At 35.9% G+C, this 27,834-nt stretch overlaps 1 protein-coding gene across 5 annotated transcripts in view; it reads right to left on the bottom strand.

The window, feature by feature from the left end:
* DMXL1 (Dmx like 1) overlaps window positions 1-27,834 on the bottom strand; it is a 76,681-nt gene that overhangs the window by 28,958 nt on the left and 19,889 nt on the right. For 4 of the 5 annotated variants that reach the window (XM_056513516.1, XM_056513511.1, XM_056513512.1 and 1 more), the window contains exons 7-26: window positions 25,665-25,840; window positions 24,068-24,257; window positions 22,464-22,632; window positions 18,472-18,684; window positions 17,507-17,760; window positions 16,734-17,418; window positions 16,080-16,201; window positions 15,526-15,615; window positions 15,118-15,220; window positions 13,258-13,374; window positions 11,789-12,013; window positions 9,434-11,131; window positions 8,813-8,923; window positions 7,719-7,888; window positions 6,493-6,590; window positions 5,657-5,822; window positions 4,622-4,871; window positions 1,933-3,020; window positions 1,465-1,656; window positions 161-237 (exon numbers count right to left, since the gene is read on the bottom strand). In XM_056513516.1, coding sequence (XP_056369491.1) covers window positions 161-237; window positions 1,465-1,656; window positions 1,933-3,020; window positions 4,622-4,871; window positions 5,657-5,822; window positions 6,493-6,590; window positions 7,719-7,888; window positions 8,813-8,923; window positions 9,434-11,131; window positions 11,789-12,013; window positions 13,258-13,374; window positions 15,118-15,220; window positions 15,526-15,615; window positions 16,080-16,201; window positions 16,734-17,418; window positions 17,507-17,760; window positions 18,472-18,684; window positions 22,464-22,632; window positions 24,068-24,257; window positions 25,665-25,840 — 6,194 coding nt within the window. Of the gene's footprint in view, window positions 1-160; window positions 238-1,464; window positions 1,657-1,932; window positions 3,021-4,621; window positions 4,872-5,656; window positions 5,823-6,492; window positions 6,591-7,718; window positions 7,889-8,812; window positions 8,924-9,433; window positions 11,132-11,788; window positions 12,014-13,257; window positions 13,375-15,117; window positions 15,221-15,525; window positions 15,616-16,079; window positions 16,202-16,733; window positions 17,419-17,506; window positions 17,761-18,471; window positions 18,685-22,463; window positions 22,633-24,067; window positions 24,258-25,664; window positions 25,841-27,834 lie in introns of those variants that run through there. The other variant, XM_056513513.1, reaches the window with a different exon arrangement.

The following is a 27,834-nucleotide window of genomic DNA, read 5'->3' as shown; positions in this document are numbered from 1 at the left end:
TTGGAAATTATATTTAGTTTAAAAACCTACATTTACAACTATTCAAGTGATAGCACTTTCTAGATGTGGGCAAGTGTGATCATTGTCTTCTGGTGCCCTATTCATTATCACAACTGCAATGAGACAGTTGTCTAAAAAAATCACTTTTCATAGACTTTACCTGTAGCTGTGGCCATCACAGAGACATTGGTAGATGCAAGCAGAGAGCGACGCTGCTAAGGTATGCATTACGTATATCTGTAAGACAAAGTTTTACAGAACTTATTACACCCAAAGTAAGCTGTGGTTAACATCAAAGCCTTTCACTCTGCATACCAATGTGTAACAAGCACTGGGCATGACAGATGTACGTACTTATGCACTCACAAAGGCACCTTTCACTTCAGAATTTGTGTCAGATAAATCAGTTCACTTCGCCATGAAAAGGATGGGGAAAAATTCACTCGCCCCACCAACAAAATCACAGATCAGCTCTATCTGAAATGTTTTCAATTATCAAACAGCAACATATTAAGTCCATATACAACCTATGTAATTACACCCTAAAAAAGTGGAAATTTGCTGGCTCAGAATACAAAGACTTTATTTCAGAATGAAAACTACAATGCAGCTCAGTTTTTGACCAACTCTTGAGCATCTCTTGGACACACACTCAATTTACTCAGTATCATACTGATCAGTACTTTCAACACAGTTTACTTTTTTCTTAATGTATCACAAAACACACTAAGGTAAATAGCTAGGGAATCTGTTAATCAAAAAGGTTCTATTAAAACAAAAACAGTTTATTATATTTATTTGTTTGTTCCCTCTAAAGCAAAGCTAACTAGGAACTAAACTGTCTTTTTAGTGCTCTCTAGAAGTCCTTAGTAAAAGCACCCATGATTTGGGACCTAACACCTACAAAACTTCAGGAAAGACTAAGTTTTATTTCCAGTCAAAGGTTAAAATAGGTGAAATCTTACAGAAACAATTTTTTTTTAAAACTGTACAAGCACATACCATTCCAAATAAAAAGTCTGGGGTTATTGAACTTTTATGAAAATCAGTTTTTATACTTCAAAATTTCATTTCATTTAGGTCTAAAAATGAAATGCAACATCTTCCATCAACATAACAGAAGTAATGAACCCACTGTCGCAAAGACAAATATGATGCTGATGATGTAGTACAACGTTTTCCATAATAATGTCCTCTTGGACAAATATCCAGTTCTGAGAGAGGTCAATCTACAACAGCTTGCTGAGCATCTTCAACACCTCAATAATGAGTAATGATCAGTGGACATTTCTTCCATCTCAAGGTAAGTACTACAGAAAATCTTTGTTTTGTGGTTTTATTATTTCTCACAGATAATAAAACAGCACAAAGCTTTAATGCTTTCAAAAAAAAATTTGTGATTTCAGCAAACTGACATCAATTGAAATTATAGCAACAACAAAAAAACTAAAAAAAAATACTTACCTTGCTGTTCTGAGTGTCTGGATGAGGTGGAGAATCAAGGTTTATTATAGCATGTAATATGTCATGAGTTAAGTTGCCAAGATGCAGCAATGGATTAGCCACCACTGTTTTGGCACTAGCTGTGCAAGCAAATAGGAGAGGTATGGAGCTTTGCTCTGGTGCAGGGCTGGAAGGTATCTGTACTGACTGCTCCTAAAAACAAGCAAGAAATACATAAAGCAATAGCTTTAAGAAACGTATTCTCTAAGGGAACATAAGAGCTCTTGCTTTTGAAAGAGGAAAAAGGATTATAAAAAACAACAACAAAAAATAAACATTGTACAAAAAACCACTTTAAAAACAGATTTAGATTTATTAAAAAGAACAGGTATGCGCTATGATAGGAAAATTTCAAAAATATAACAAAGCATTTAAAATAAATCTACAAACCTGAAGCAGAGAAAATATAACTGAAGCTCCCCAACATACCTGTTGAGACTCCTGCAACAGCAGAATTAATTCCATTCTGACAGATGCCAAGCCTCCACCATGTGAGCCATGAAGTATACAGTAACTAAGGAACATTCGGAGAAGAGACTGGTATTTCAGAAGCCATTGACGTCTTTTCTGAAAGTCTTCTTTCTGTAGCATAGCTTTTTCCTGGTCAGCTAAGTCTTCAGTGTTTTCATGTAATGTAGCTTCCTCTGACATCCCTCTAACTCCTGACTGTATCTCTTCTACTTCAACACCATAATCACAGGTCTTCTGAAGAGCTACCACTTCCCTCTCAAGCCACTGGTAAAGCTGATACCGCAGCTTTCCACCATCTACTTCATAGCCAGTGGACAGCGTACGAAGCTCCACAGTAAGGATTTTCAGGCATGCTCTAAACTTCAGCTGGGCTGAAATGATATCTTCTGATGGACTAAGAATATCCTTGTCATCAACTACACTAAAAGATTCTGTGTAGCTAGAACTCGTTTCATGTAATTTTTCAGTTTTCTTCAGAGGTTTTAGCTCTTTCATTACCAGGGAAGAATCTTCACTCTCATCATTTTCATCACTGTCTGATTGTAGTTGCAATTGTTCATCTTGGAATAGAGCACTTGGCTGGCTCCAATCAAAGGAAAGAGTGGAACTTGAATGTTTTCCTGATGAACAATCTGATGATGAACCTAGGCCATTGAATACTGGCTGTGACCAATCAATACTGGAAGCTTGATCTTTTGTTTCAAATTCGTTAACTGGAGAATATGGTGAGAAATCTTTACCAGTATCCACTAAACTAGGGGATTTACAGAATGACTTTGACCCCTTGACAACTTTAGGCATCTTTGATAACACTTCTAAGGCCAACATAGGACAACCAGCTTTTAGATGAGCATATGCAGTGGTGAAAAATAGCCGTCTTTCACCTAGGTTGATTTTGTCAGCTAACCCATTTTCTACTGTTAGGCAAATGTGTGTGGAAGATGTATCAGAAGAGCCAAAATGACGTCTCAGCAAGAGAGGATGCGTTCTTAGGTAGTTATAGAAGTTAAACACTGCAGGGTTGCAACTTGATGAACCATCTCCATCTGAAAAGATATGGCAGCATGAGGAAAATGTACCACCCTGTATAATACAGCTGATCTGATGCAAAGTTCATCAGAAGGCTTTTAGGTCTTACTATCAATCCTAGTGTCTACTTCATACATTCATTCTGCTGTTTACTTCACTGCACCCTCGTCTGCACCTTTATCATTTGAATATCTCAGTGGGAAGGACACTGCCAAACCTACCAAAAACAAGCAGAGTGAGGCAGCAGGCATGATTTTTTAAATTGAAAAAGCTACCATTTCCTTTCCCTGTAGTGAGGCCAGTTTTACTGAAGTCAAACAAGACCACTTTTCTGTTAATTTTAGATTTCTGAAGTCTCCATTCTCTAAATGAGAATAAGATGCTATATCTTAGAGATTTTTACTTAAAGTCTCTTTTAAAAAAATGGATTAGTATTTTTAATTTTGTCTGCAGCTTAAAAGAAATGCCAACTTACAATAAACCCAGGAAATCCATAAGATTTATACACAATGGTAACAGTATTACATATAAATAAATGAATTACACAGCAGTGCAACCTATTCATTTCATTTTCATGTCCACAAGAAGAAAAACCTTGAACAGATATGAACATCAGCACAGGATGATTCACAAAGCTTTCAAAGGGCTCAGGCTGAAATAAACCCTTACTCCCTTCTCTGTCAGGAGTTATAGCACAACTGGTGACAGTTGACAGAGAGAGGTACAAGAAAAAGCACATTCTAGGTAAGAAAATAAGGCAAGACATGACAAACAAGCCATGAACTGATCACAGAAGAATTAGCAACACTTCAAAATTATTTTGCATAGAAAGATGGGACCAAGATAGAAACAACCAAACACCATACTCCACATTTGCTCAAAATCATCCTGAGGCTTGTAACTTCTACTGAAATTAGTTTCAAAAATTAGTTACCCAATTCTAAGTATCTGAGCCTTTATTTATTCCCTTCCAGTTGTCCTCAGTACCCAGGACTGGAACCAGCTAACTACCAAGGACCTAAAGCATTTAACTTCAATGAAAACACTACCTTTAGGAAATAATACAATTATTAGAAGGCCTATAAAGCCAGCAATTGAACATAGAAATTAATTGTTCTAGGAGACTTACGTACTGTTTCAGGCAGCACATCCTTATACCATTTTAGGTATCAAAAGGTTTCTTTGGTAGTCTATTATTGGAGTCAGCTCTTACCAAGGACTAAAAGCTACAAAACACCCTGTTTTCCAGACTCTCCTATGTAAGTGGGCAATCAGAAGCTTTGTCCTAGACAGTGATGGAGTCAAATTAATTCAAGAACTTAATTTATCTTTTCATATTTAGACTGCTTCTGAAAAAAAAGCTGCATTACTGCCAGGTCATTCCATCATCCTTTAAGCATTAACATGCTTAAAGGACTAAGTATGCATTCATGGGATACAGATAATAGCAATACAATCACCATGTTGGCTATTAAAGTCCACATGCATTGCTACAGCAAGCTAGTTACTAACAGTGGTAAGGAACTGTGTGGTTTTGCTCAGATGACTTTAAGATACTGTGGCTTAAATCAATAAATAGTTAAAACCAACTCAACAGGCCAAATACTTATATTCTTACCTTCATCTTCAACAGAATGTTTAATCAAAGTGTCAAGAGCCTTGCTATAATCTTCCAAAATCCAGTATGCCATACTTCGCAAGAAAGGGTCGCAGTGTATGTTTCCTGAGCTCTCTTTTCCAGTAGACACACTTCCCAAAACTCTCTTCTGTAGTACAGATTTGTAAGTACTAGACACTTCGAACTCCGATTCATAAAGTCTTGATATTACAAGAGCCAACTGAATGTCATGCAGCTTTTCAAGGCAGACCTAATTAAAAATAAGCATATTTAAATGATAAATGAGAAATGTTTCTCCTCAGTTTAAAATGATTACAGGGCAGAAAGTGACATAAAGCTGCTCAGATTAAAATAAGTAGGTCTATCAACTCCATAAAAAGTGAGCAGTAATTAAGCAGAACAGGTGTAGCTAAGTATTATATGCAAGATCAGATTTGTATTTCTTCAGTATAAGTATGGCATGACAATAGACCTTTGAAATCAACCAGCTTCAATAGATCATTGCCCATGTCCACATGCCACCTCTTACCTCTGGATTCTGATTGTTCTAGCTACAAAGCTTTACAGAACAAATCCTTCATTATCACAGAGACTAATTTCCTCACAATTTTGCAATTCAAACAGAATCAGAAAATTATTTTTGCTTGCTTTGTTTTTTGTAAAGGGATTCTAGGAACTAATCCACATCACTGCCAAAACACCATGTCTGAAACTTCCTAATGAAGATCTACACTCTCTTCCTATAGGACTGGGTAGACAATCTGAAAGGAAGCTAATGATAGGTAGGCCCCTTAAGTATTAGAGCAGAGAAATTACCGATGTCACTTTTCAGTATCAGTCATATGACAGCTAAAAAGTAATCAAAATGTAAAGATGGAAGTTTTGTATTCGTCATTCATTTGGAGTGTAAAAGAAGAGCACAAATTGAAAGCATAAGAAGCTTCAGGTGTCATACTAAAGAAAATGCAAACTGCATTCAGCATATTCATACATTTTGGATAATGTAACAGTCTTAAACATGAAAAATTTTATTACCTCCACTGCATCTCTTAAGTGTCCTGCCAACAAGAAAAATGCTGCAGAATGTTCAAAACGCTGTTTGCCAAGCAAAGAAAAAGCATTCTTTAATGCTGCTTTACGCCATCTGTCCTCAGTAAAGTTGTTTCCAAAAAATTGTGTCATTTTAGTATCTTTCTGGGACCTACGTATTGAACATAATTGATAAAAACATTTTACTTTTTATTAGTTGCACTATGGTTCTTCATTTCTGCAAGTTTTAGTATAATCTTACACAGATCTTTACATTAGGAAATGCAGTCTCTCACCACACTGGGAGTTGAGAAGGCTATGTATTTAAAAACAGCAGAAGCTTCAGTAAATACAAAACCTAACAGTATTTTCAATAACCTGATACAAATACAGAAAATCTCATTTTAAGTGACAATGCAAATTAGTTTTCAGAAGGTTTGCAACACTGAGCACTGTATATTGAAACATCAGTTAGAAAGATGCCAGTCCCCTAAAGTTAAGGTAAAATTTTTAACTACAAAAATGTATGTAAAAGATAGGCATGACGTTTCATAGACTACACTGCTAGTCCTCAAAATTAATTAACCAGAATTAAGCAGTAATTGAAATTACAGGAGACTTAAGACTAAACTTGCAGCATCTACCTTCAGAAACAGCAACTAAATTCCTTCAGTAAATAAAAGGAGGTTAGAAACTACTGATTTAATGTAATGACTAGTTTAGAAATCAAATTTCAGCTTCCAATGGTAAGATTTGTGCTTCCTTTGTATTACCACTACATTCAACTTTTTCCTCCAAAGTTATACCAGACAGTGTGAAACTCCATGTAAGAGTCTGAATACCTGTATAACCCCCAGATAACAGCCTTCTTCTTCATCGCAAGGTAAAAAATGGCAGCATCAAGTGGATCGTTGTTCCGCTGGAAAGCTGCTTTAGCCACCTGAGAAGACAGTTCAAAAGCAAAAACACAGCCACAATTTGAATTCATCTTAAATGAGATTCTTGCTGCTTCTGGCATCCCATACCCCATAGTGCTCTGAAGTTCTCTTTAATACAGTATCCTTCCTGTCATTATGAGTCTGTTGTAAGAACATGTCAACATACAACAGCTCATTTGATATCACTTAGCTCATGCTCCTCAGTTCTTGAAGCTTTTTTGCAGATCAAGTGGGAATCCCTATATCTGAAATCAGTTTCTAAAATCATAGGAAAATTAATTTACTAGTTGCTCTGGTAATTAAAGGACAGATTGAGTCCTGAAAAATGGGCTGGGACCAGTGATTACTTTTGGAGGCTGGAAAGGAAAAAGGGTAAGTGGCAGCAAGAATAGTCCAAGTCCCATGTAAGATAGCCTTAAACTCAAGTCCAGAATATCTAGATTTTTTTTATGCAAGGCAGTTAAGTTTCATAAAGTGATGATTAATTACTGAAGATTTAAAAGTAAAAGTAGAGATATGCATTTTACCACTTCTTGCTTTGTAGTCAAAGTCTCTTGTGCATGTCATTTTCTAGCTCAACACACTTGGTTTTTCCAAGAGCTTAAAACAAGTGTTAATGAGGTTAGGCTTATTGCCACATTTGTGCCACAAACAAAAAAGCCACTAAGCCAAAACAAAACAACAGGTTAGTTTATCATGAAAAATAATCAGTTTGCACGACAGATGTGTCTATAATATCTAAATTGTTCCCACATCTGATAGGTATCTGACAAGAACCTTTTCCCACAACTTGTTTCTCAGTTTTGCTATAAAAAGCAATTATATGCTCCATCTGTATCAGGAGCATCCACAATGAATACTGTACAATATTACATTTAAGATGGAGTAACTAAGAGCAAAAAATGTACTCCACACTGGAATTTGAAGTCAAAAGTACTAAAAAAAACTAGTTAAAATACAGAAGTTCATGTCCATACAGAAAAGTACAGATACAAAAAACATGCAGCACCAAACATTCAGAAAAACTGCATTATCCGAAAACTATATAAATAGAAGGTAAACACTGGAGAACAGCTGTTCAGAACGATTTTGTTGATTACTGGTGTTTTTTTTTTAAACACTACAGTTACCTTCTCTATGCATTTCCTCAGGCTGTGGATGTTTCGAACCCACCATCCCACACCCATAGCTCTGAGCTCTGACCATGTTGGATCTCCCTTCTGCACTGCAGGGAGCATACTCAGGAGTTCTTCCTCTGCTACGGAATGGAATGCCCAGGCAAAATGACTAGTAGATAAGCCTATACAATAAACATTAAAACAAAACAAAACAAAACAAAAAAAAAAAAAATCAGAAGACATTCATTAATAAAAAAAAACAGAATCTGAAAACAAGGGGATGGGAAAGGGAGAAGGGAAGAAGGTCAAACTGCTTGTTTTGGATTTTTAAGTGTATTTCTGAGGAGACAATAGAAAAGTAAGAATATTTGTTAGGACTGCATATCAAATACAGAAAAATCATACAATTGAGGCACTCCTCACTCTCACCAATTTCTGAGCTCACCAGAAGCAGAAGTATCTCAACTAAAATTACTCCAGCAGAAAGCTAACTCTGCAATACTCTTCCGGCAAATTCCAATTTCTGATTCAGCTGAGGGGTGAGAAAAGCCATGTGACTGAAAATGCTATCAATTGCCATGATGGCTAGAGGAGTAATCACAGCCAGTCTTTAGATCTGATTATGACTAATCAAATCCATTTTGTTCTGTCATCTTTAACATCAGGAGAGAGCTAGCTAAATTATACAAAAAAAGCTCCTTATATGAAATAGTTAATTGTATAATTACAGTAAGAATACAGAAATATTTAAAGTCTGAGTAGTAATTTTTTTCCAAATATGTACCAAGCCCCTACATAGACAGATACAGCTTTCTACTACATTATTCCAGCAGAAGGTTATTCGAACAATATGGTACTAGAAATCCATTGAATTTGGGGAAACAGAAACATCCCCCCCACCAACTACAAACTTGTTATAAAAACATCAGTTCCGAAACCTTTATCAAAAACAAAATAAGACATTTTCTGCTCTAGCATTCATTCATATTGGACAATATTTTCTTGAAAAACCCCACTGATTCTGCAGAGGCACATGAATAGCACACCAGTCACAAGTGCTGCTACATCACTAAAACTCAACTCATCTAAGAAAACACATCACTTACCTTGGTGAAGCAGCTGGGCTCGATGCACAGGAGGAAGCGCAGTTGACAGAAAGGTATGAAGTCGGACAGCCAATAAAAATTTTAAACCACACTCATCAAGAGTCTCTCCACCTGGAAATAAACATTTTTATACACATTTTAAAGCAATTATTCCAAGTAAGTATTAACAGAAGAAATATAATTTTGTGACTACTAACACTTCAAATTTGTAAACGATGGCTTAGTTTATAATTCTCCACTTCAAGAAAAGAAAATTTCAAATACAAAAACTTTTGAAGTTATTCTGTTTAATGCAAGAAACAGAAAAATGTTATATATTAAAAAAAACCAATTGATTTCTTAATTTCTCTACACAGTACAACAAACTTTTGTCATTACCATCTCTTCAAAAGTGAATTTAAAATAATTAGAGTATGTGGACTGATGGACTTACAGTGGCATTATAAGGCAGCAAAAGAAAATTTTATTTTTATCAAAGATTTAGGTCTTGAAATACTTATACTATGAAATGAAGGTGCATCCTCATCTTACATGCCACAAAAATATTTCAATATAGGAAAAAAATCCCAGGAAAGGTTGTCAAAGCACAGTAACACATTTAACCTGGAAGAGACAACTTACCCTGACTTCTGTCTCTGCTTTCTCCAATGTCAGTACTGGTAGTAGCAATTGTATCTGCCAAAGCCATCAATGACATTTGCTCCATCCTAGTCAGACCTGGCAAGCTTGAATGAAGCAAGTGACGAGAAAGAACTTGAGCATGTTCTGGTCCAAAGTAAGTTGGGCTGTATTGAGAAAGATCAATGACTGTTGGTTTTGAACTGTCTTCATCTGCCTCAAATGGGACAAGGTCATCTGTACTTATAACAGTATTTTGGAAGAGGTTTTCGTAACTGTCATTAGGCACATCCTTTTTATTTTGACTATTCTGATTATTGGACTTCTCTGAACAGGAATAAGACGAATCATCATCTGCTGCAAGCAAAGCATACAGAGGCAATGGTGGAACAGAGTCTATTTCTATATAGTCTGTAGTCTCTGTTTTGCTGAACATTTTGGGATCTCTTGCAGTACTTCCACTAGCGCTGATTGTCAGAGATCTGAGCCTCTTGTCATGATTAGGCTCAGACTCATTAATAGCAACAATTTCTCCAGCAATGCACTTCACCAAATGGGACAGAATGGCTTTTGCTCTGCGTACTTTACCAAGATCCATGAGTTCCAATAGCTGATATGGGTGGTACTGAGGTAAAGTTGGAGATAATGTGTGAGCTGCTTCAAAAAGACCAGAATCTTCCATTTCCATAGACAGATCAGAGGCAGACCTTTTCCCACTAAGTTTCTGTGCAAGGCTGGTCATAGATCTGGTCAAGGTTCTCTTTGGTGGATGCAGACCTGAGGCAGCTGACTGGCTTTGTTTCATTAAGCTAGTTATGCATGGCATACTTCCACTGTAGGAATCTGTACTAACTAGTTCCTGCTTAGAAGATTGCCACTGGGAATAAACATGCATTTCACAATCCATTCCAACTACCAGAATGCCATCACGCACCCAAGACAAGGATACAGGAAAAGGAGGTGACCCCTCTACAGATGAAACCAAGTCAACACAACGCAGCAAAACAAACCCAGAAAGAGTTTCAGCCTTAGGACTGCCACTGTGGGAAATTGCTACAATCTCATTACCATTTTGTTCTTGCCTCTTCCCAGACAGCTGACCAAACATATAAAGTTTTGATCCAATCCCCACTGTCAGAATATGTGAACCATCTTCCCTAGACATCCAATCTAAGTGTACCAAGTGTTTAGTGGTTGGTATAATACTCCCACCATGAGACAGAGAAGTATCTTTTTGGTTATCTGTCACTAAATCAACACTATCAACACTAACACCCGAGTCCAACATGGTGCCTACCTCATCTAAATTAAGTGTCTGTTCTAAAATCCAAGAGGAACCCCCTGTAGATTCACATTCAAAAATACCAACGTGCATCACAAAATCTTGAGAAAGATGGCTATCTCTAGATGCTGCCTGCTTGTATGCTACTGCTAATCTGTTTGTGTGGGCACAGCTGACATCAGTTGGCCTCCCTGGAACACTAATAGCACTACTGCTAGGAAGTCCATCCTCAATCAGTAATGGCCACTCTTCCCATACGTATTTAACATCACTGCCTGTGCCACACTGTGGCATGGAAGAAGCTGATGCTTCAGTGACAACCCTGCATCTCCAGAATCGAACTTTTCCATCAGAGCAGGAAGTAGCCAGCAGATAAGGTGCACGACAAACAGGATATATGGAGGAAGAACTGAGGTGTCCTAAAATGAAATAAGATACACTTTTACTGGAGGAAATACTAAAAAGCAAAATTAGCACCGTTTTTACTCAGCCACCATTTTATTGCTCCAAATTTTAAAAAGTAATACTGCTTCCTCACAAAGAGGTCATTTACAGGGTCTCATGAAGGAGACAATATATCAAAAAAAAACCATCAAAACATTTTACCCTTGAATTGTATTTTGTGCTCTAGGGAAGAATCAAATTCTATTATTTAAACATGAATATTAATATATATTCTCTTCTGTCAATCTAAATCTAAACTGTATTTTAGAAATCTAAAACTGTATTTTAGAAAGACTACTGATGAAAACCTTAACATTTAAGTATGTTGAGATCCTACAAAAAATTTCATGAATGACTGCAAAACACAACTTACTCAGTTTCCACTATTCTATTTTTTGCAAGAGTATGGAATACAGTAAATATTATACCTTAAGAGCTTCATTTTAGTCTTAGTTGGAGGACTGAGATATTAGATCAGGGGAAGTACATTTTAGCAAACCTTTTGGATTCACATACACATACTCAAGTCTAACAATGAATGCAAAATTTACTGTTACTTTGTTTCTGTTTTAAGATCAAAGTCAGAAAGGCGGAGATTCTATATTTTAGTCTTTGAAAAAAAGATGGCAAACCTGCTGATGGCTTGACACTTATTATTTCTACTCCTTCTGGCATACTCAACTCTTGACTATACACCATTTTGGAAGACAGAGTAAGCCAGCTGGTGCTCTGAAGGTTTGCTCTACAGGCCCGATACTTTTGAGTGAAAGGAGATTGGATCTTCTCTGGATCTGGTGAAGAATACGATTCTTCTGTTTGTGTTGCTTCTTCAGGTGGATTTAAACCTATCTTTTCATCTAAAAAAAAGTTTGCATTGTTAATTTTAAAAGGTCAATGATTTATTTTAATATAAGAAGTAATCTTACTTTAATAGTGCCACAAGAGACAGAAAAACCTGACTTAAAATTTTACATTAATTTTAATGAAATGCATTCTCATATTCAGATTTAAAGATAAATACAAGGACATCTCATATTGAATACTTTTGAGATTCTAGAACTGTTTAGAGATCATGACAGAATCAAAGCATGACCAAAAAGACCAAAACCGCAATCAAAGAGATATACATGGCTATCCACTGAAAATAAGGTTTCAGTAAGAATAGATTACCTGCAGCTAAAAAAAAATAAAGACTTTCATGTCTTAGCTTAAAAATTTGAAACTTGTTTTTCAGAAAAGTTTTAATAACAGCTTTATTTCATTCCGTAAAACACAGGCTCTCAGAGAATGTGATATGAATGCTTCCCTTTTTTAATAAAGCTCAGTAGCTGAAGTATGAAAATGATTGAAATGGAACACAAAAATTTCCAACAGATGTGCTGAAAAGCTCAGTAATATCCTCATCACATAAATGCATCAGAAAACTCAGATTATTCTCACTAACTTATAAACTAATTGCAATAATGCTTTTTCTCTCATTTGAAAGCAACAGTAAGAAATGCTAATTTAGTATAAATGACAGAAACATGAAGATAAATGACAAATCTGTTATGTTTCTGAATGACAGAAACATAAGATTCCTCTGATAAGTATTATCAGATTTATGTTTCTTAAAATCTTTACATGTCAACAGAAAATTACCGAAGTGTCTCTTACCTTCCTTTGAATATTATAGTTTTAGAGGAAGTTTGAAAGACAATCAGCAGATTTCAGAATGTCGAATTGTTTAGAATTGTAATGGCATCATTGATGCTTAGGTGCTTCAGACTATGATCCTATTCAAAATGTATGCATAAATGCAAAAACTGCAGAACAAGAACTTCCAAAAAGCTGAATATCTTAACTGCTAGACTGTACTAAAGCCAGTTAAGCATATCTGGCGTTAGAATGCACAGAAAGTACCGAACTCCAGGCTCAGGCTGAACTGAAGAGTTTCAGCAATCAGAAGATAAGGCAATCAAGAAAGAATGGTTGTGATAAAATCTTGTCATCAAATGCAGAATCTTTTCAAAAAGATGAAATGTTTTAGATTACACTGAACAGCAGACACTCACTAGACAAAGGCTTCTTTAAAAAGAAAACTACAAGAAAGAGGGCTTACCTATCGAGACAGGAATTGCCTTCAAATGTAAATGCCACATATGTAGTAATGAATGGCTTTGTGTATACTCTATCACTATTAAGTAGAATTTTTCAGAGAATCCATTCTGCTGGTTTCCTGGTGAAATTGATAACAGGAAGATCTTAGGGTTATTCACCTCAAAGCAGAACTATATTTTGCTGGCTAGCAAATAATCCCATTAAGCTAACATGAACTAATACTGAAATGCAGTGGTCTGACTATATCTGTTACATTAGATTTGAGTTTTTTACCACAACCAACAAACACTACAATTACAGGTACACTCATGTAAGAGCTACGAGCTGTCAACTTTTTCTTTCAGACACAATAACTTATTGGCCTGATTTTGCTAGGTTTGAAGTTAAATCCCAGTATAGTCTAGAACACAAGAGATACAATGCCTCTTCCTAAGAATTTACTTGCTCTTGTTCACACACGAAAAAAAAAAAAGTGAGGTGTACTATCAACAGGTGCCTGTTTCTGGAGGGTTCACCCAGGTATTCTCTTCCCCTCATATAAAAGTTAACCCATTAGGACCAAGAAGGAATAGTTAATCTAAGGACTCTATTCCCTCCATGATTCCTCTTACCCTTTAGGTATGCATATACATAAAACATTAACAAGAATAAGCTGCATTTGCCCTGTGCTTTTCACACTGCAGTGCTTATGGTACCATAGAAAAATGCAAGTGAATTTGTTCTTTTTAAAAACAACATGAGATAACTACTTTCATGAATTATTGAAGATGAAAGAAGAAAGAACTAGCAAATTATTTCAAATTAGAATGCATGCAAATAATCCAGTTCTAATTAAACAGTTTTAAAGGGCTCTTTTAGCCCAATTCCTTACATGGATGGATGGCATGCAGCAATCTATTACGGACTTTTGGAACACATACAGATGTATACAATTGTCTAAGATCAAATATTTCCATGCTTCTTCTAAAATTATTTCTGTGCATCATATTCAAGATGTAAACACAAAACTGAGCTTTAGAGTAACACTTTTTATGTTCTCTATTTGTCTCTTACTTTCAACATCTCAATTGCATTTTTTGGTCTTCACTGAAGGCTGGGATTATCCTCCACTACTCCAAATCTCTTCCTCAGGTAGAAAACAACCGTTCCCAAATAATCATTACACATATCCCGTTGATTTAGTATTTCCCTAGGTTCCTTTGACACTTTTCCAGAGCTCTGCTTCCTTTCATTCAGGACTCCATCTACTACTGCAGATGACCTGGTATCACAAACTTTACTCTGACCCCTTTTTCCTGGCACATTATTTCATTGGAGCAAAACAATGTGATGCCTATATACCCAAATAACTCAGGCACTCCACCAAGAAAAACTAACCATTTCTTCCAGAGCAATTCAGATCTGTACAAGGACCTATAAATCCACACACTACTCATAGTATTAAAGTGAGGAGGAATTGTTTGGCTTGCCATTTGTTGCAAGGCCTGAGGAGCAATATTTAGCTGATGTAAAAGAAAAGCATCCACCATTAAACAATACAGAAAGTTTTGTCTGTGTCATAACCCACAAGTTCAGGCTTCACATTTAAAACCCCTTCATGCAAGGGGGAACATGTGTCATTGTCAAACACACAAAACAATAGGTATCTTGTCATTTAAACCACTTGATCTAAAATTTGGTTGCACACAATTCAAAGGAAGTGAAACATCCATGAGTTTCATTAGACTAGAGGTGCTTCTCAAGATCTCAAATTAAGGTATCTGACATTAAAATTATAAAAGCCATTTAACAAGTTCATTTTCTTCTGCGGAATGAAAAATAAAACACTGTCTTTAATGTTCTATGAAAAGAAATTCTTTACCAGAGTCTGATAAACTGTTCTTCTTTGAAGGCATTTCCTTCTCCTGGTTATTTAAAATAAAGTCTTCTTGAAAAACATGGAATAACTGTGTTTTCCGGCCATGCTAAGGAAGTAAAAACACACAAGAAGTGAATATCCTTGCACATACTTTTCAAGATTTCTCTTTAACATGGGAGCTTTCAATTTGGTACATTAAACACATCAACAGAAGACTCCTCATGAAAATGTACCTTCATTATTCACATTCTTTTAACTTAGAGGTACTGTTGAAAGCAAGTACAAGAATATGTCAAAAACAGTTTAAGTACCACAAATTTACCTAATGGAGAGCTACAGATATTGCCTTGATTACTAACACTTTTAAAAGAGCTAATTATAGCATAAAATCAGTATAGCAAAAGATCTTACAAGTTCTGTGATGGCATCCAGTTCAATGATACATCCTGGGCGAGCTGTAGATTGCTGACTTATGATGTTAAAAACTTCACCAACATATTTCTGTTTGAAAAGAAGCAGGGAGGTGGTCTTGTTAGCTCTTACATATTTTTGTGGCACAATCTGCTAGACAGGTGCAACATCACTATGCAAATGTTAACTAAAGCATTAAATACACACTATCTGAGCATACAGAGCATCTGGAAAGCATACATCAATTTATTGCCTTTCTCCAAAAGCCACATTGTTGTCTCAACTTTTCCTTAGAATGGCAATGCACCCACACAGTTATTATTCCTTGTGGTGCAAGCTCTTCACAGGTATTTCCCAATCAAACCATCAACTGCCTCAATATGCAGAGTTGGCATAAATACAGCATGGCTAAATAAAGCTTTACCTAATCTGTTTTTACAAGCAGAATAATTTGTGGAAGCCTCAGCAACCAGCTTAGTCAGTCACCAAGTCTGAGCCTAGTGCAACTGAATGAAGTTGTAACGTGCAAAAACTTGAGACTGCTTTTCACTTACAGAAATTTCTGGATTGGAGAGCTCACACAGAAGTTTCTTAGCATCTATTACAGCTTGATATAATCTTAAATGCTGTCCATCACTAGCCACAAAGCAGGCACTTGGAGAATTACAGTACGCACCTGAAAAGTGGAAAGGTAGAAAGTGCTTAAATACTCAAATACCATATGGCTTCCTTTTTTGTTTTTTGACAGCAGGTATTTTTGAAGTTATGATGAAAAACAATACAGCATAAAAAAAACTCCTGTTAACTTCTATTATTAGCAAGAACTACAAAGTTTAAAGCTGTGCGTCGCAATCAAATCAAAGTATACAAAAGGAAATCAGAATCCCACTTGCAAACTAGAGCTAAATCTCCCTCAGTTTTTAAGTCTTCAGCATGCTTTGAAATATGCATGAGTAACATGTAAGAACTTTACTGCTTAAGCTTGTAAAATGCAAAAATATTAAATAAAACAGCAGAACAGAGAAACTTTTTACACAGGAATAAAGAATTCCCAAGTATGAGCAGCTTGAAAATTTGTGAAATAAAGGACTCATGCTCAACATTTCTTCCAGTACATTCAAGTATATCTGTATTATATATTTAAGAACATTATTAGGTTATATTAATTTTATTCTAGAACATTTCACTAATTAGAAAATGAAACTCACCAAGGCAATAGCTGGGTATAAGTGTGGGCAGCCATGCAACATTAGAAAAAGCTGAAACATGAAGAGAATTGATCCGAGCAAGCTCAGAAACTCCACCAGAAAAGGACAAAGGCCCAACAGGATCTACTCTCCAAAGAATAAGTTCACTGTAAACAGCATTGGGATCCTGGGATGCCACATTTGCATTGCCTCTACTCTGAGGTCTTACTGGTGACTCCTCAGACTTAAAAGAATCATTTGTCTGTATTGCTTTCTCAACATCTGGTGAAATTAGAGCATTGTGATGTGAGGTTGTAAGCAGCAGTGGTAACACTGAGTGGCAAGCCAAGTCATTAAGATGAAAACGGTGACCACAGTATCGGGATTTGTGTGAAATACTGAGTACAGTTGAAAAGGCAGATTCTTCAGCAAAACTCACTAGCCACTGGTTCAGTGACCCATCTGCATGTTTGGAAATCATCATAACATTAGGTGTGAAGATACTTAGTTTTAAGTTGTTGGTTGATTTACTGTGTCCAGAAGAGATAAGCATAGATGACGATCGTGTAAGGCCGGGAGGCTTTTGTTTGCCTTGCTGGATAGCTAAGTCAACATTCTTGGTACAAGCATACATCACTATACTTCTGCAAAGAGAGTTTGCATCACCCGTTGGAAACGCAACAGGAATTCTTGAGACAAAAGACACCTGCAATTTCAAGAAAGAAAGAATAAGTATTAAGAGTACCCATCACACTTCTCACTGAACAACAATGTAAAATGCAGGAGTAAAGTACCTGCACCTGGCGAAACATGCCAGGCTGGTATTCATCTAGCCAATCCACATGCCACACCAGCAGGGAGCCATCCACAGGATGTATACTGAAGAGCATGTCAGCATTTTTACTCCATTCAGAAAGCAAAACTTCAACTTCATGATCAAAAATAGCAGAAGATAAAGGAACAAGGCTTGAATATGGAGCAGCTTTCTCATCACCCAGTTCCTTCTTCTCTTGATTTCCTTTTTGTTCATCTCCATTTTCATCAACTTCTACAATACACAGATAAATATATAGATGTATATATATAGATGAATACAGAGACATATATATTCAAAACCAGAAGTATAACAGTGTTTTTCAGGCATTGGAGCTAATTTTGGGGCTTTTATAAGCTGCTCTATGAAAACTAATTTAAAAAGATGAAGATTATAACCATAAAACATCTAATGGAGCTCAGTGTTTAACAAACCAAAAGGGTTTATACTGCACCTTAATTTGAAATACTTTTCCCTTACTTCATACAAATTTTTGCATGCATAGACAGAACAAAGGCAATAATCTCCAAGATGTATATATTCAAATTAATTGACTGTATTATGTTATAGAATAAAGCTATTTAAATGAGCTGTATGTTAATATCTAAAAAAAAAGAAAGTTAATTCTAAGTTGCTCCTCCTTCCTTAAAGTAACATTTTCATGCAAATGCCTCCAGTCAAGCTTAATTAAATAATACAGTTTTCAGTATATATAACTCAAAATTTTTGGAACAACTATAAATAGAGAAATCAGAACTTCTAGATATATTTTTTTAAAGTCACATAGAAACTTTCAGTATAAGGGAAAAAAATGCAAGTAAATGCCACTGTAATCTGCATCCTTACATATCAAGTCACCAATCTCTTACTTCTTCCCCTGGGGGAATATTACTTTGGAAACGGAAAGCCACTTCACTATATGACATATGTCTATATTACTTTTACCTTCTTCTGATCTACCATCCATTTGATTAGAGTCCTCAGTATTAGTCTCAGAAGAATGATGTTCAAAACTCCTTTTAAGTTGTTGTAAAAACACTTCCATAGATAAGGTAAAATGAAGTTCTTTGTTGTTCAGCCAGTGTACAACAAAAGGTCCACTTTTTTCTTCATTTTCACCAAGACTTAGAGATGTGATAGAAGGCAGTAGAGGAATATCTACCAGAAAAAGATACTGATTGACACTGAGAACTAAATAAGTTGTTAAAAAACTAATTTTAGACAAATGTTTTTTAAGCAGAAATCTTACAATGAAAAAAATAAATCTAAGTGTATTGCCACTTATAATTTATTGCACCAACATCATCAGCTTTGAGACTTGTTCCAAGCAGAGGTTCTTTGGTGCGCTTACATTAGGATAACAGTAAGGGCTTGTAATGTTGTATCTCCTTGATGTAACACTGTGCATACAGGTTAATTTACTTTTTTTTTTTTTTTACTACTGCAGCTCAGTATGAACCAAATTATTTAAGCTTAATTTCCCAACATCTAGTCCACAATGTATGCTGCAGTAGATTTACACTGTAACTAAAGACCACAGGCTTACACTAGCAAAAATTAGTGCAGAGAAAATGCCTTGTGTAACACCACCACAAAACCCCAGGAGCTCTGATTCTGATACATTCCATTAATTCACATTGCTGTTTGTAGGTATTTGGTTTCATGTTGCTGTGAAAAATAAAGCTGTAATCATAAAGTGTGTGACAGAAGCAGGATCAGACTGCTGCAGAGCAAGAATCTTTATTAAACAAAGTGAAAAAGCAGATACGTGATTTACTGCAATTTTCTCAAATGTGTGATACAGCAACATCTTAACATCGCAAACTGAATGTAATTCCCACCTAGAAGACTCCATGTATAGTGTCATCTCCTTCTACATCCTTTTTATGCACTATTACTTAAATTCCACACCCTGGAAGACAAAACACTTTTCACTCAAAATCTGTTGTTCTTATCAAAATCAGCAATAGGTTTGAATTACTAATCATCCAATCTAGCCAAAGAAAATTGTAACTGAGAGCACAGATAAAAGAAAGGAGCACCATGAAAACTAGCAGTTTTGTTGTGGGGAAGGGATACAGCAGGGGAAGGGGGATAAAGTAGCACAGTTAATTTAAGAAATACAGTCTATCTTCCTACACAGGCCAGTGCCAGTCTCAAAAGTATCATTAAATATTTGGAAAAGTAACAGAACCTGAAAGGAAAAATTCTGTTGACACCCTTTGAAAGATGAAGCTACAGTAAACATTAATAAAGTGAACTAGAAAGATAACTTTTCAGATTAGATTATAAATCCACATGCTTTTTGAGTATTTATCAAAGTTGCTAAAGAAATCACTTTTTTTCCCATTTCCATCTAAAACTATCAGCTTCTAACTAATGTTCAGCTCTGGACATTATTCTTAGTGAATTTTTATTTGCTTCATAAATCACAATCACTCTTCCCAGAAAACTTCTGAAGTCTCTTAATTCAGTAACTTTTTCTAAAATTGCCTGGAGACAATTTTGTCCTAGCAACCACTGCTTATTCCTTTCATTGAATTCCACCCAGGCTGAACAGCAGAAAAGTAGAATTATAGTATAAAAGCAGGTCTCATGGATTTTTTCTTCATACTGTATTTATTCTTATATAAATATATATGACAGAATTATTCTTCAAAATGTGAAGTGAATGAGAGATATAGCTGTTTTGGCTTTAGTTTTTATCAAATACTTTAAAATGCTGTAGTAAAGGCAAATTTTTAAGTAAGATTACAGTTTGCTTCAAATCAAATGAAAGGAAATGCAATTAGTTTTTTGGATTAAATTTAATTTCAAAAGGGCAAATGAAAAGGCCTACTTAACGAATTTGGTTAGACTGAGGTGCTTAAAGTCTTGACTGTGAGGAAGAACACATAATTCTTCAAAATAAGATTTAAAATGTGAAACTTACTTATCTTATGATAAGAACAACCTGTTATTCTCCAGTCTACTAGGTTAAAGGACCAAGTGATTCAAAAGACATTATTAAAAGAGATACTGATTAATATAGGTAACATAAAAAGAATACAAGATTAGAAAAGCCAAAGACAAGTTTTAAGAACCTTATATTTCTAGTTTTTTTCAAATGTGTTTTTATCCTCATTCTGTGACTTTGCTGCTTAGTGTATTTATACTGCAAAATCTATCAAAAGCATAACTGAAGTTTGCATAGTTGTGCTGGTTTTGGCTGGGGTAGAGTTAACTCTCTTCACAGTGGATGGTATGGGGCTGTGTTTTGGATTTGTGCTGAACATAGGGTTGAAAATCTGTTTTTGCTATTGCTGAGCAGAGCTTACACTAAGCCAAGGCATTTACTGGTTTTTAAACTGCCATACTAGTGAGGAACTTGGGGCTGCACTGGATGGTGGGAGAAGACACAGCCAGGACAGGAGACAGAAACAGGACAAAGGAATGTTCCAGACTTTAAGCACTGACATCACGGTCAGTGCTTAAAGTGGGAGGAGGAAGGAAGGGAGAAAGTTTGAAATGATGGTGTTTGTTATCTCAAGGGACTGTTAGGTGCTCTCCTGGAGATGGCTGAAGATCGCCCTGCCCATAGGAAGCACTGAAGTAATTCCTTGTGTCTCTTTGGTCGTGTGTGCAGCTGTTGTTTTCCCTATTAAATTAGTTTTATCTCAACCTAGGAGTTTCCTAGCTTTTACCCTTCCAGTTGTCTCCCCAGCCCTGCAGGGAGTGAGCAAGAAACTGCCTGGGGCTTGGCTGAACCATGACATTAGCTATTCTGTATAAAAAATAAGAAATGTTTTAAATGTAGGTAAAAAAAAATGGTCAAAGAATATGTCCTACCTACATGAAAAGATTATCTAGCTCACTATGCAATCTGAAGAGGAAAAAATACAGAGGGGAGACACAACTCTCCCAAGAATCTTTCAAGAAACTTTCCTGTGTGACACTGGGTAGTAACAAGCAATAACTGGAAACTTTTCCTGTAGAAATATGATGGTACAGCACAAAACTGCAAGAAGTTTCCTTCTGGTAGGCTGGATATGATTCTAGTCCTGTTGGTTAAAATATGAACTAATGAACCACTACTCAAAATGCTGAAGAATTTGAAGGAATTGATTAGAGCTTTGCTTAACACTGCAGTGTTAATGAAAAACACTTGTTCTTTCCAATCATACCAGACTGTACAGCTAGAAACATGAACTAATCATAAATGCACTTAGCTGAAAATTGGCCTTTCAAACAAGGTTCAGTAGGAACAGAAAAACAATACTATAAAACAGAGCTTAACTAGTTTAAGAAAAGAACTACATAGTATGTTTATTCATTAAGTCTAGATACAGAAAACCACATCAGAACCTTCATGAAATGCATACCATAATGTATTTCTATTCAGTTTTCCAATGCACTTCATTTTCTGCATACACAAAGATAATAAAGACAGAAGTATCAGCAGCTATAGGGGAGCTTCCTCAACCCCTATCAATATGTTGTTCCAGTGCAAGGCAGTATCACAAAGTTTATGGAATAGAGGGTGAAGGTACATTTTGTTTGGTTCAGAGACAGAAGTATGGGAATGTGTGGTTACTTCAACACTTAAGTGTCAGGTGCTCACTTTAAGAAACTTAGACATTTTTTATTTTATCAGTGTGTTCCCAGCATAATATACAATTCATAATAAATTTTAACTCCAGTTACAAATACTTAGCTTTCTTCATTTTAGACACTACCAAACTCACTTAAAAGATGAACAAAATAAAAGACAAGATTACTGCAGTGGAAGTTCATTCAAATAATTTCATTACTGCAGAAAGTCCTTTCATGCAAAAATGAAACCAACAAACTAGCAATTCTGCATGATCATATAAATACTGTACAAATACATCTGCTAAGTTTCCAGGGAAACTAACAGCCGCTGGAGTTCACTTCATAGCAAGGACTACATTTCTCACCTGTGGCTGGATTGATACTGGCAGCAATATGGAAGTGGCAAAGGGCATTTGCATGAGGAGGAACGTTTCTGTGAGCTTCATGAGGATCCTGCTGATGCAGAGCATATCCAGTATGTGCTACAACAGCACCCGACCTCCTCCTTCCTCGTCGGAAGTGCTTAAGGTTTAACTGCATGAAGAATAAGGTATCATTTAAAATCCTTTCAAACAAGAAAAAGCAGATTTAAGCTGTAAGTGGTTTTCTAGGCACTAATGAATGGCATTTTTCAGCTTAAAAGCTAATTTAAAGTATCAGCAAAGTTTCTTGAAAAATTGTTTGCACTGAGTCTGCAGTAGAGGGAAACCAGTGCCTTTGGATTGAAGACCCACAAAATACCTTCATGTAGTAAATACTTCATACTTCAGTGCACAGACAATATTCATACAGTTTTTATACTTACACTGAAAATACTCTGGTGTTTCATAAACACACACCACGCTTATTCAGGATTCTGAACAACGTAGCAACACTGAATAATCTTGCTTCAGGACTGAAAAATTGGATCTGTACTTTGGATCTAGTTAGATCAACACTTCAATGCCCCTCAAAGGCCCCAGTGAGTTTTAAGGTCTTTCTCTTTTACACAAATATTTGTTTCCAAGGGGAAGAATAATACCCAGTTTTTAAGACTGACTTACGCAATTCAAGTCTTTTGTGCCATAGACATCTGTGTAAGCACCCAAAGTTACACAGTTTGTATCAAAGATGGTATTACACTCTTGGCACTCCTTTTCACTTCCTGTGCTCTTCACCTTTACACAGAATGCTCATGTCAAACAGTCTTCTCGCAATTCTCACATAATCCCTGATTCTGATTTATAATGTTGCCTCTTATTTTCCATAGGAACATAGAAATGTGTCCAGCTTCCTTTTTTCTCCTTTCTTTGCCTATTTGCTTTGCTCTGTTATGCCTTTCAGCCTGTCATATTTTTCAGGTATAGCATACACTATTAGCAAGCTAAATACATCACTCCATGTACAATGCCCACATATGCTCTACGTACCTTTGAAGCAGACAACTTTTTTCCTGATTCCCGCTGGTTAGAAAAGCAGTCAGAATCACCTGCCTTACTGCTTATGAGCAGTCTGCTCTGAGGACTACAGCAGAAAGGGTATTTTTTCTTCCCTCCATATTACTGTTTTTCCAGTTGCAGATGTCAGAGAGAACATCCCATCACTTCAGAGCTAACAAGTGAGCCCCTACCATATGTTTTAAGGCACCATCACCCCTGGGTTTAACAAAACCTATATATAATGTGTGCTCCATACTGTTCCTAGCCCTTTGAACTGCAAAGCATTCTTCTTCAGTCACCAGACAAAAATAGGCAGTTGTGACTTTAGAACAGTGTGTCTCCAATGTGAGAAGCTCAGCAGAAGAGCTGTCAGCTTAGCCTGCCCAAGGAAGATTTCAAGGAAATTCACCCCTTCGTAACATTTTATGCACATCTCTGGTATAAAGGATTATAGCCTGTAATACATGTCTGAGATACAAATTACAAACTTGTCTAAAATCACAAGTTTGTACGTGTGTTTATTCTCTATAAAATTAAAATTCAATTCTTACCTCTAATGCACCCTGCACTTTTTCTTTACTGGAAATATTTCTCTTGAAGTTATTTGTGAAGTTCGCTGCTTCACTCCAGTTGCTGTATCCTCCCCCGTACAACAGACTGTCATTGGGTAACAAAGTCTCTGCCCAGAGACGACAAACATTATCCTTACAGCAAGTCAGGAGTACATTGCAGACAGCACCACTAATGAAAGAAAATTTAAGGAGTGAAGAAGCTGCTAACTATTGCACAGAATCAAAATAAACTGACATTTCCAAATAGTTTTCCATCACCAGTTTTTGGAATGGCACCAACTTACAGATACCAGCACAATAAAACCTCATCAATACATTGTTAGGAAAATAAATGATGCGGGAAAGGCACTCCCCTCTGTTTAAGCATCTGACTACAAATTACCCCAAACATCACCACAAAACAATGCAACAGCAAATTGTGGATTTCCATTTAAAGAAAAGTTCATAACTAGAATAGCAAAATGTATATTTTTATCTTTTAAAGTCATTCACATAAAAAGCTAATAATATTCTGGATACCTGATCTTAATTCCAGATCTTACTGGTACATACCACTTACAAAATCATATATCCAAAACAGAGATACTCAGGTAACACCAGGGATACACCAGACAATTTAAATCTAGGAGCTTTTTCTTAATTACTACTTTTCCAAGGCAATTTGTATTAAATACATAGCCAAAAAATTCAATTACCCTAAACTAGATACTGGAAAAAACAACACAGATCATCAGATTTCCAGGTCATGTAAGTTCACAATTTAGCTCTAATGAAGCCTTGAAACTATGACCAGACTGTCTAGCAGCAAATTCCCTCAGGAATCATGGAGCAGGTGGATTTCCAAAAGTGACCTACATAGTAAGAACTATAGCAATGGATTTGTGAAGAGTCTTAAAGACTGATATAAAGAGCAATAAAACCTTGCTCAATACAAAGGTATACTAATTTGTTTACTGTTTGGAATAACATGGAAAACGATGGTTGCAGGTCACAAAACTACTAAAACTACTTCAGTTTAAGATTGAAAGTTGTGATGAAAACAAGGGACAGGTCATTTTGAAATCATCTGAACACCTAAGACCTCAAACTTAAGATAGCAGATTCAAATGATTACTTGAATTCAGCTTGCAGATACTACTTCTGACAGAAATCTAGCTTTGTACTAGGTAGAGAAACAAATAAAAAGACATGAAAACATTTGAATGTTTGTGAAAGAGGACTTCAAGTCACAGGGCTTTTGCTCTGATTCCATCAGGATAGAACAAGTCAGGATTAAATGCATGAATGATCCCTTAGTGCAATAAAAAAAAAAAAATGCAGAGAGATACGACTTTTCACGAACAGATTTTGTACTTAGTTCAATGCCTAAGTCAGTCTGTGAGACTTCTATTTTCTCAGTTCTTTCCCAGTTAAGAGAATACTTACCAACCTTTCAACAGCAGAAACAGTATAAAAGGTAATATAATATAACTGAAGTAAACCATACAATTGTGAGACAGTTGATTGTAGAGAGAGTCAACTGTATAGTTTGGGGGGGTTTTGGGCAGTTTATGAACTTGTTATTAGAACTACTAACCGTGGCATGAATTTACTGGTCTTTCTCCATGAAAATGCATTTACTGATCGAGGATGAGCCAAATAAACAAATGAAAAATCAAGTTCTTTTGCTTGCTCTTCTGGACTGGCACCAGGTGGTGTTACAGCTGACCGCCAGCTCTCTGTGTTGTACCATACTTTCACAAGACAGTCATCCTGTGGAAAGACAAAAGAAGACAGTAAATAAGACTACCTGGCATAAGAATATGATGCACTTCAAGTACTTTTGGGTACATCTCTAGAGATGTACCATTTTTCTTTAAAATAACATGCTTTTCTGATCAGAGAGGAACAGCTCCATAAACACAACTTCAAAACCTTCTCTTAAAGAAAACACACCAGCAGAGCTTCCATTTAACTCTTGCCATTACTAACTCAGATTTCATATTGGTCCTTCTGATTAGCTCTAATCACAAAAACACAACTTGCACTAGCCTGAGGTGGTATTCAAACGTTAGTACAAGTAATTCTACCTTGTGAGAAAGCCACCCAAACCTGCTGCAGAGATTTAACTGTTAGGAAAACAAACAACGGTCATAGATGATATCTCAAAAACAAAGCTCAGTACTGCTCAGCCTGCTTTTTTCAGATACACACATTAATTGATTATGCCTCCAAGGACTAGATAAACTAATCTGGACCTAGATTCTCAAGTTGTGGATCACCTATTAAATGTGAATGGCTCTAAAACATTGAAATAACCTGGGTATGCATAACATGACCCTACTGCGGGGAGGACAGGTTGGTTTTGCTGACCAGCACTGTCCTGCACAATAAGTCAAGTAAAGGAGTAAGACAGAAACAAAGGTGTGCTTTAATGATTCTCCAGGCAGGCAACTAACTTCGGCATTTATGGTAAAAAAATTATTATTAATTTTCCTACTTTTCTTACTTGAATAATCTGCTTTGAAGGAATTGACAATATAAGATAACAGGACATAAGACATTAGAGTCAAAAACTCTGCAATAATATTAATCTTATATAAGCTATTTACAGATCAATTCATTTTTCCACCATTCCATCAAATTGTAACATCAGAAACCATTAAATCATTTACATTTGACTTTTAAAGCAAACATTCACTTCTACCCATCAAAAAATGGTGGAATATATATATATATATATATATATTGCTGACAATAACAAAACACTTGCTTTTTACATAAAACATATACTCAAAGAATTTTATTTATCTATAACATGGCTGGAATGGCTCTCCATTCTTTGACAGTTAAAGGCATCACAGAACATATAGCAAGCAATACAACATTCAAATGTGCACAAAAAGAATGGAGCATGGGAACTTATTGCTTTGTTTTTATACAGATAATAATCTATCAGGAAGAAAGCCTAGTATTTCACTTTATATATTGGAAGCTTGCTAATTGGAGTATAGTTTCCATAGAAAAGGAAGAAAAAGAAAAATCTAGGTAACTTTACAGATTTGTTACATCTTTATCTCTTCTTTAAAGATAGCAAATGTCTTAAAAGCCCATCTTCCAATCAAGCATGATGACCTGAAATGGCAAACTTTAAAGGAAAAAACAAGCACGTACAACTAAAAAAAGATGTGCATTACTCATCTGTTCCTGATGCACATAACTGAATCACAAAAATGTGTGACAACTACCTTACTAAAAAGCAAGATTTACTTGCAGACTGAATCACCTTCAACTCCGTTTTCCAAGCATGTATTATATTATGACCTAAAGAGCCAAGTTCCACATTATTACTAAACAGAACTCTGTTCTAACCACTTCTTACATTTTACGTGTACACACTAATTTTTTCCTCATGCTTCCAAGACAGACTAGAGTAAATTATTAAATTATCTTTTATTCTTCAATCTGAAATATATTCTGTCAGGTTACTACTGCTCAGGATTCTGTGACACTTAAGCTAGGTTTTCACTAATATCAGCAACTGCATTCTCCTAATTAACCTTACATATTAGCATTTTATATCTAGGAACTCTGCAGCCTCTCCTAGGTTCTTTAGTTGGTAGCAGAAACCTGGTGCAGAAAACAACTTCTCTCACTCATATTCCTTAACAAATAACAAATTCTCATATGGGTTTGTCACATTTGTTCACTGGATCCTCTACATGATCTTGAATTTTTTTTTTCTGCTTTGACTTGTTAGGACATTA

The sequence above is a fragment of the Oenanthe melanoleuca genome, chromosome Z, assembly GCF_029582105.1.
Source record: "Oenanthe melanoleuca isolate GR-GAL-2019-014 chromosome Z, OMel1.0, whole genome shotgun sequence".
NCBI lineage: Eukaryota > Metazoa > Chordata > Aves > Passeriformes > Muscicapidae > Oenanthe > Oenanthe melanoleuca.
This window is presented reverse-complemented; position numbering and strand designations above follow the sequence as displayed.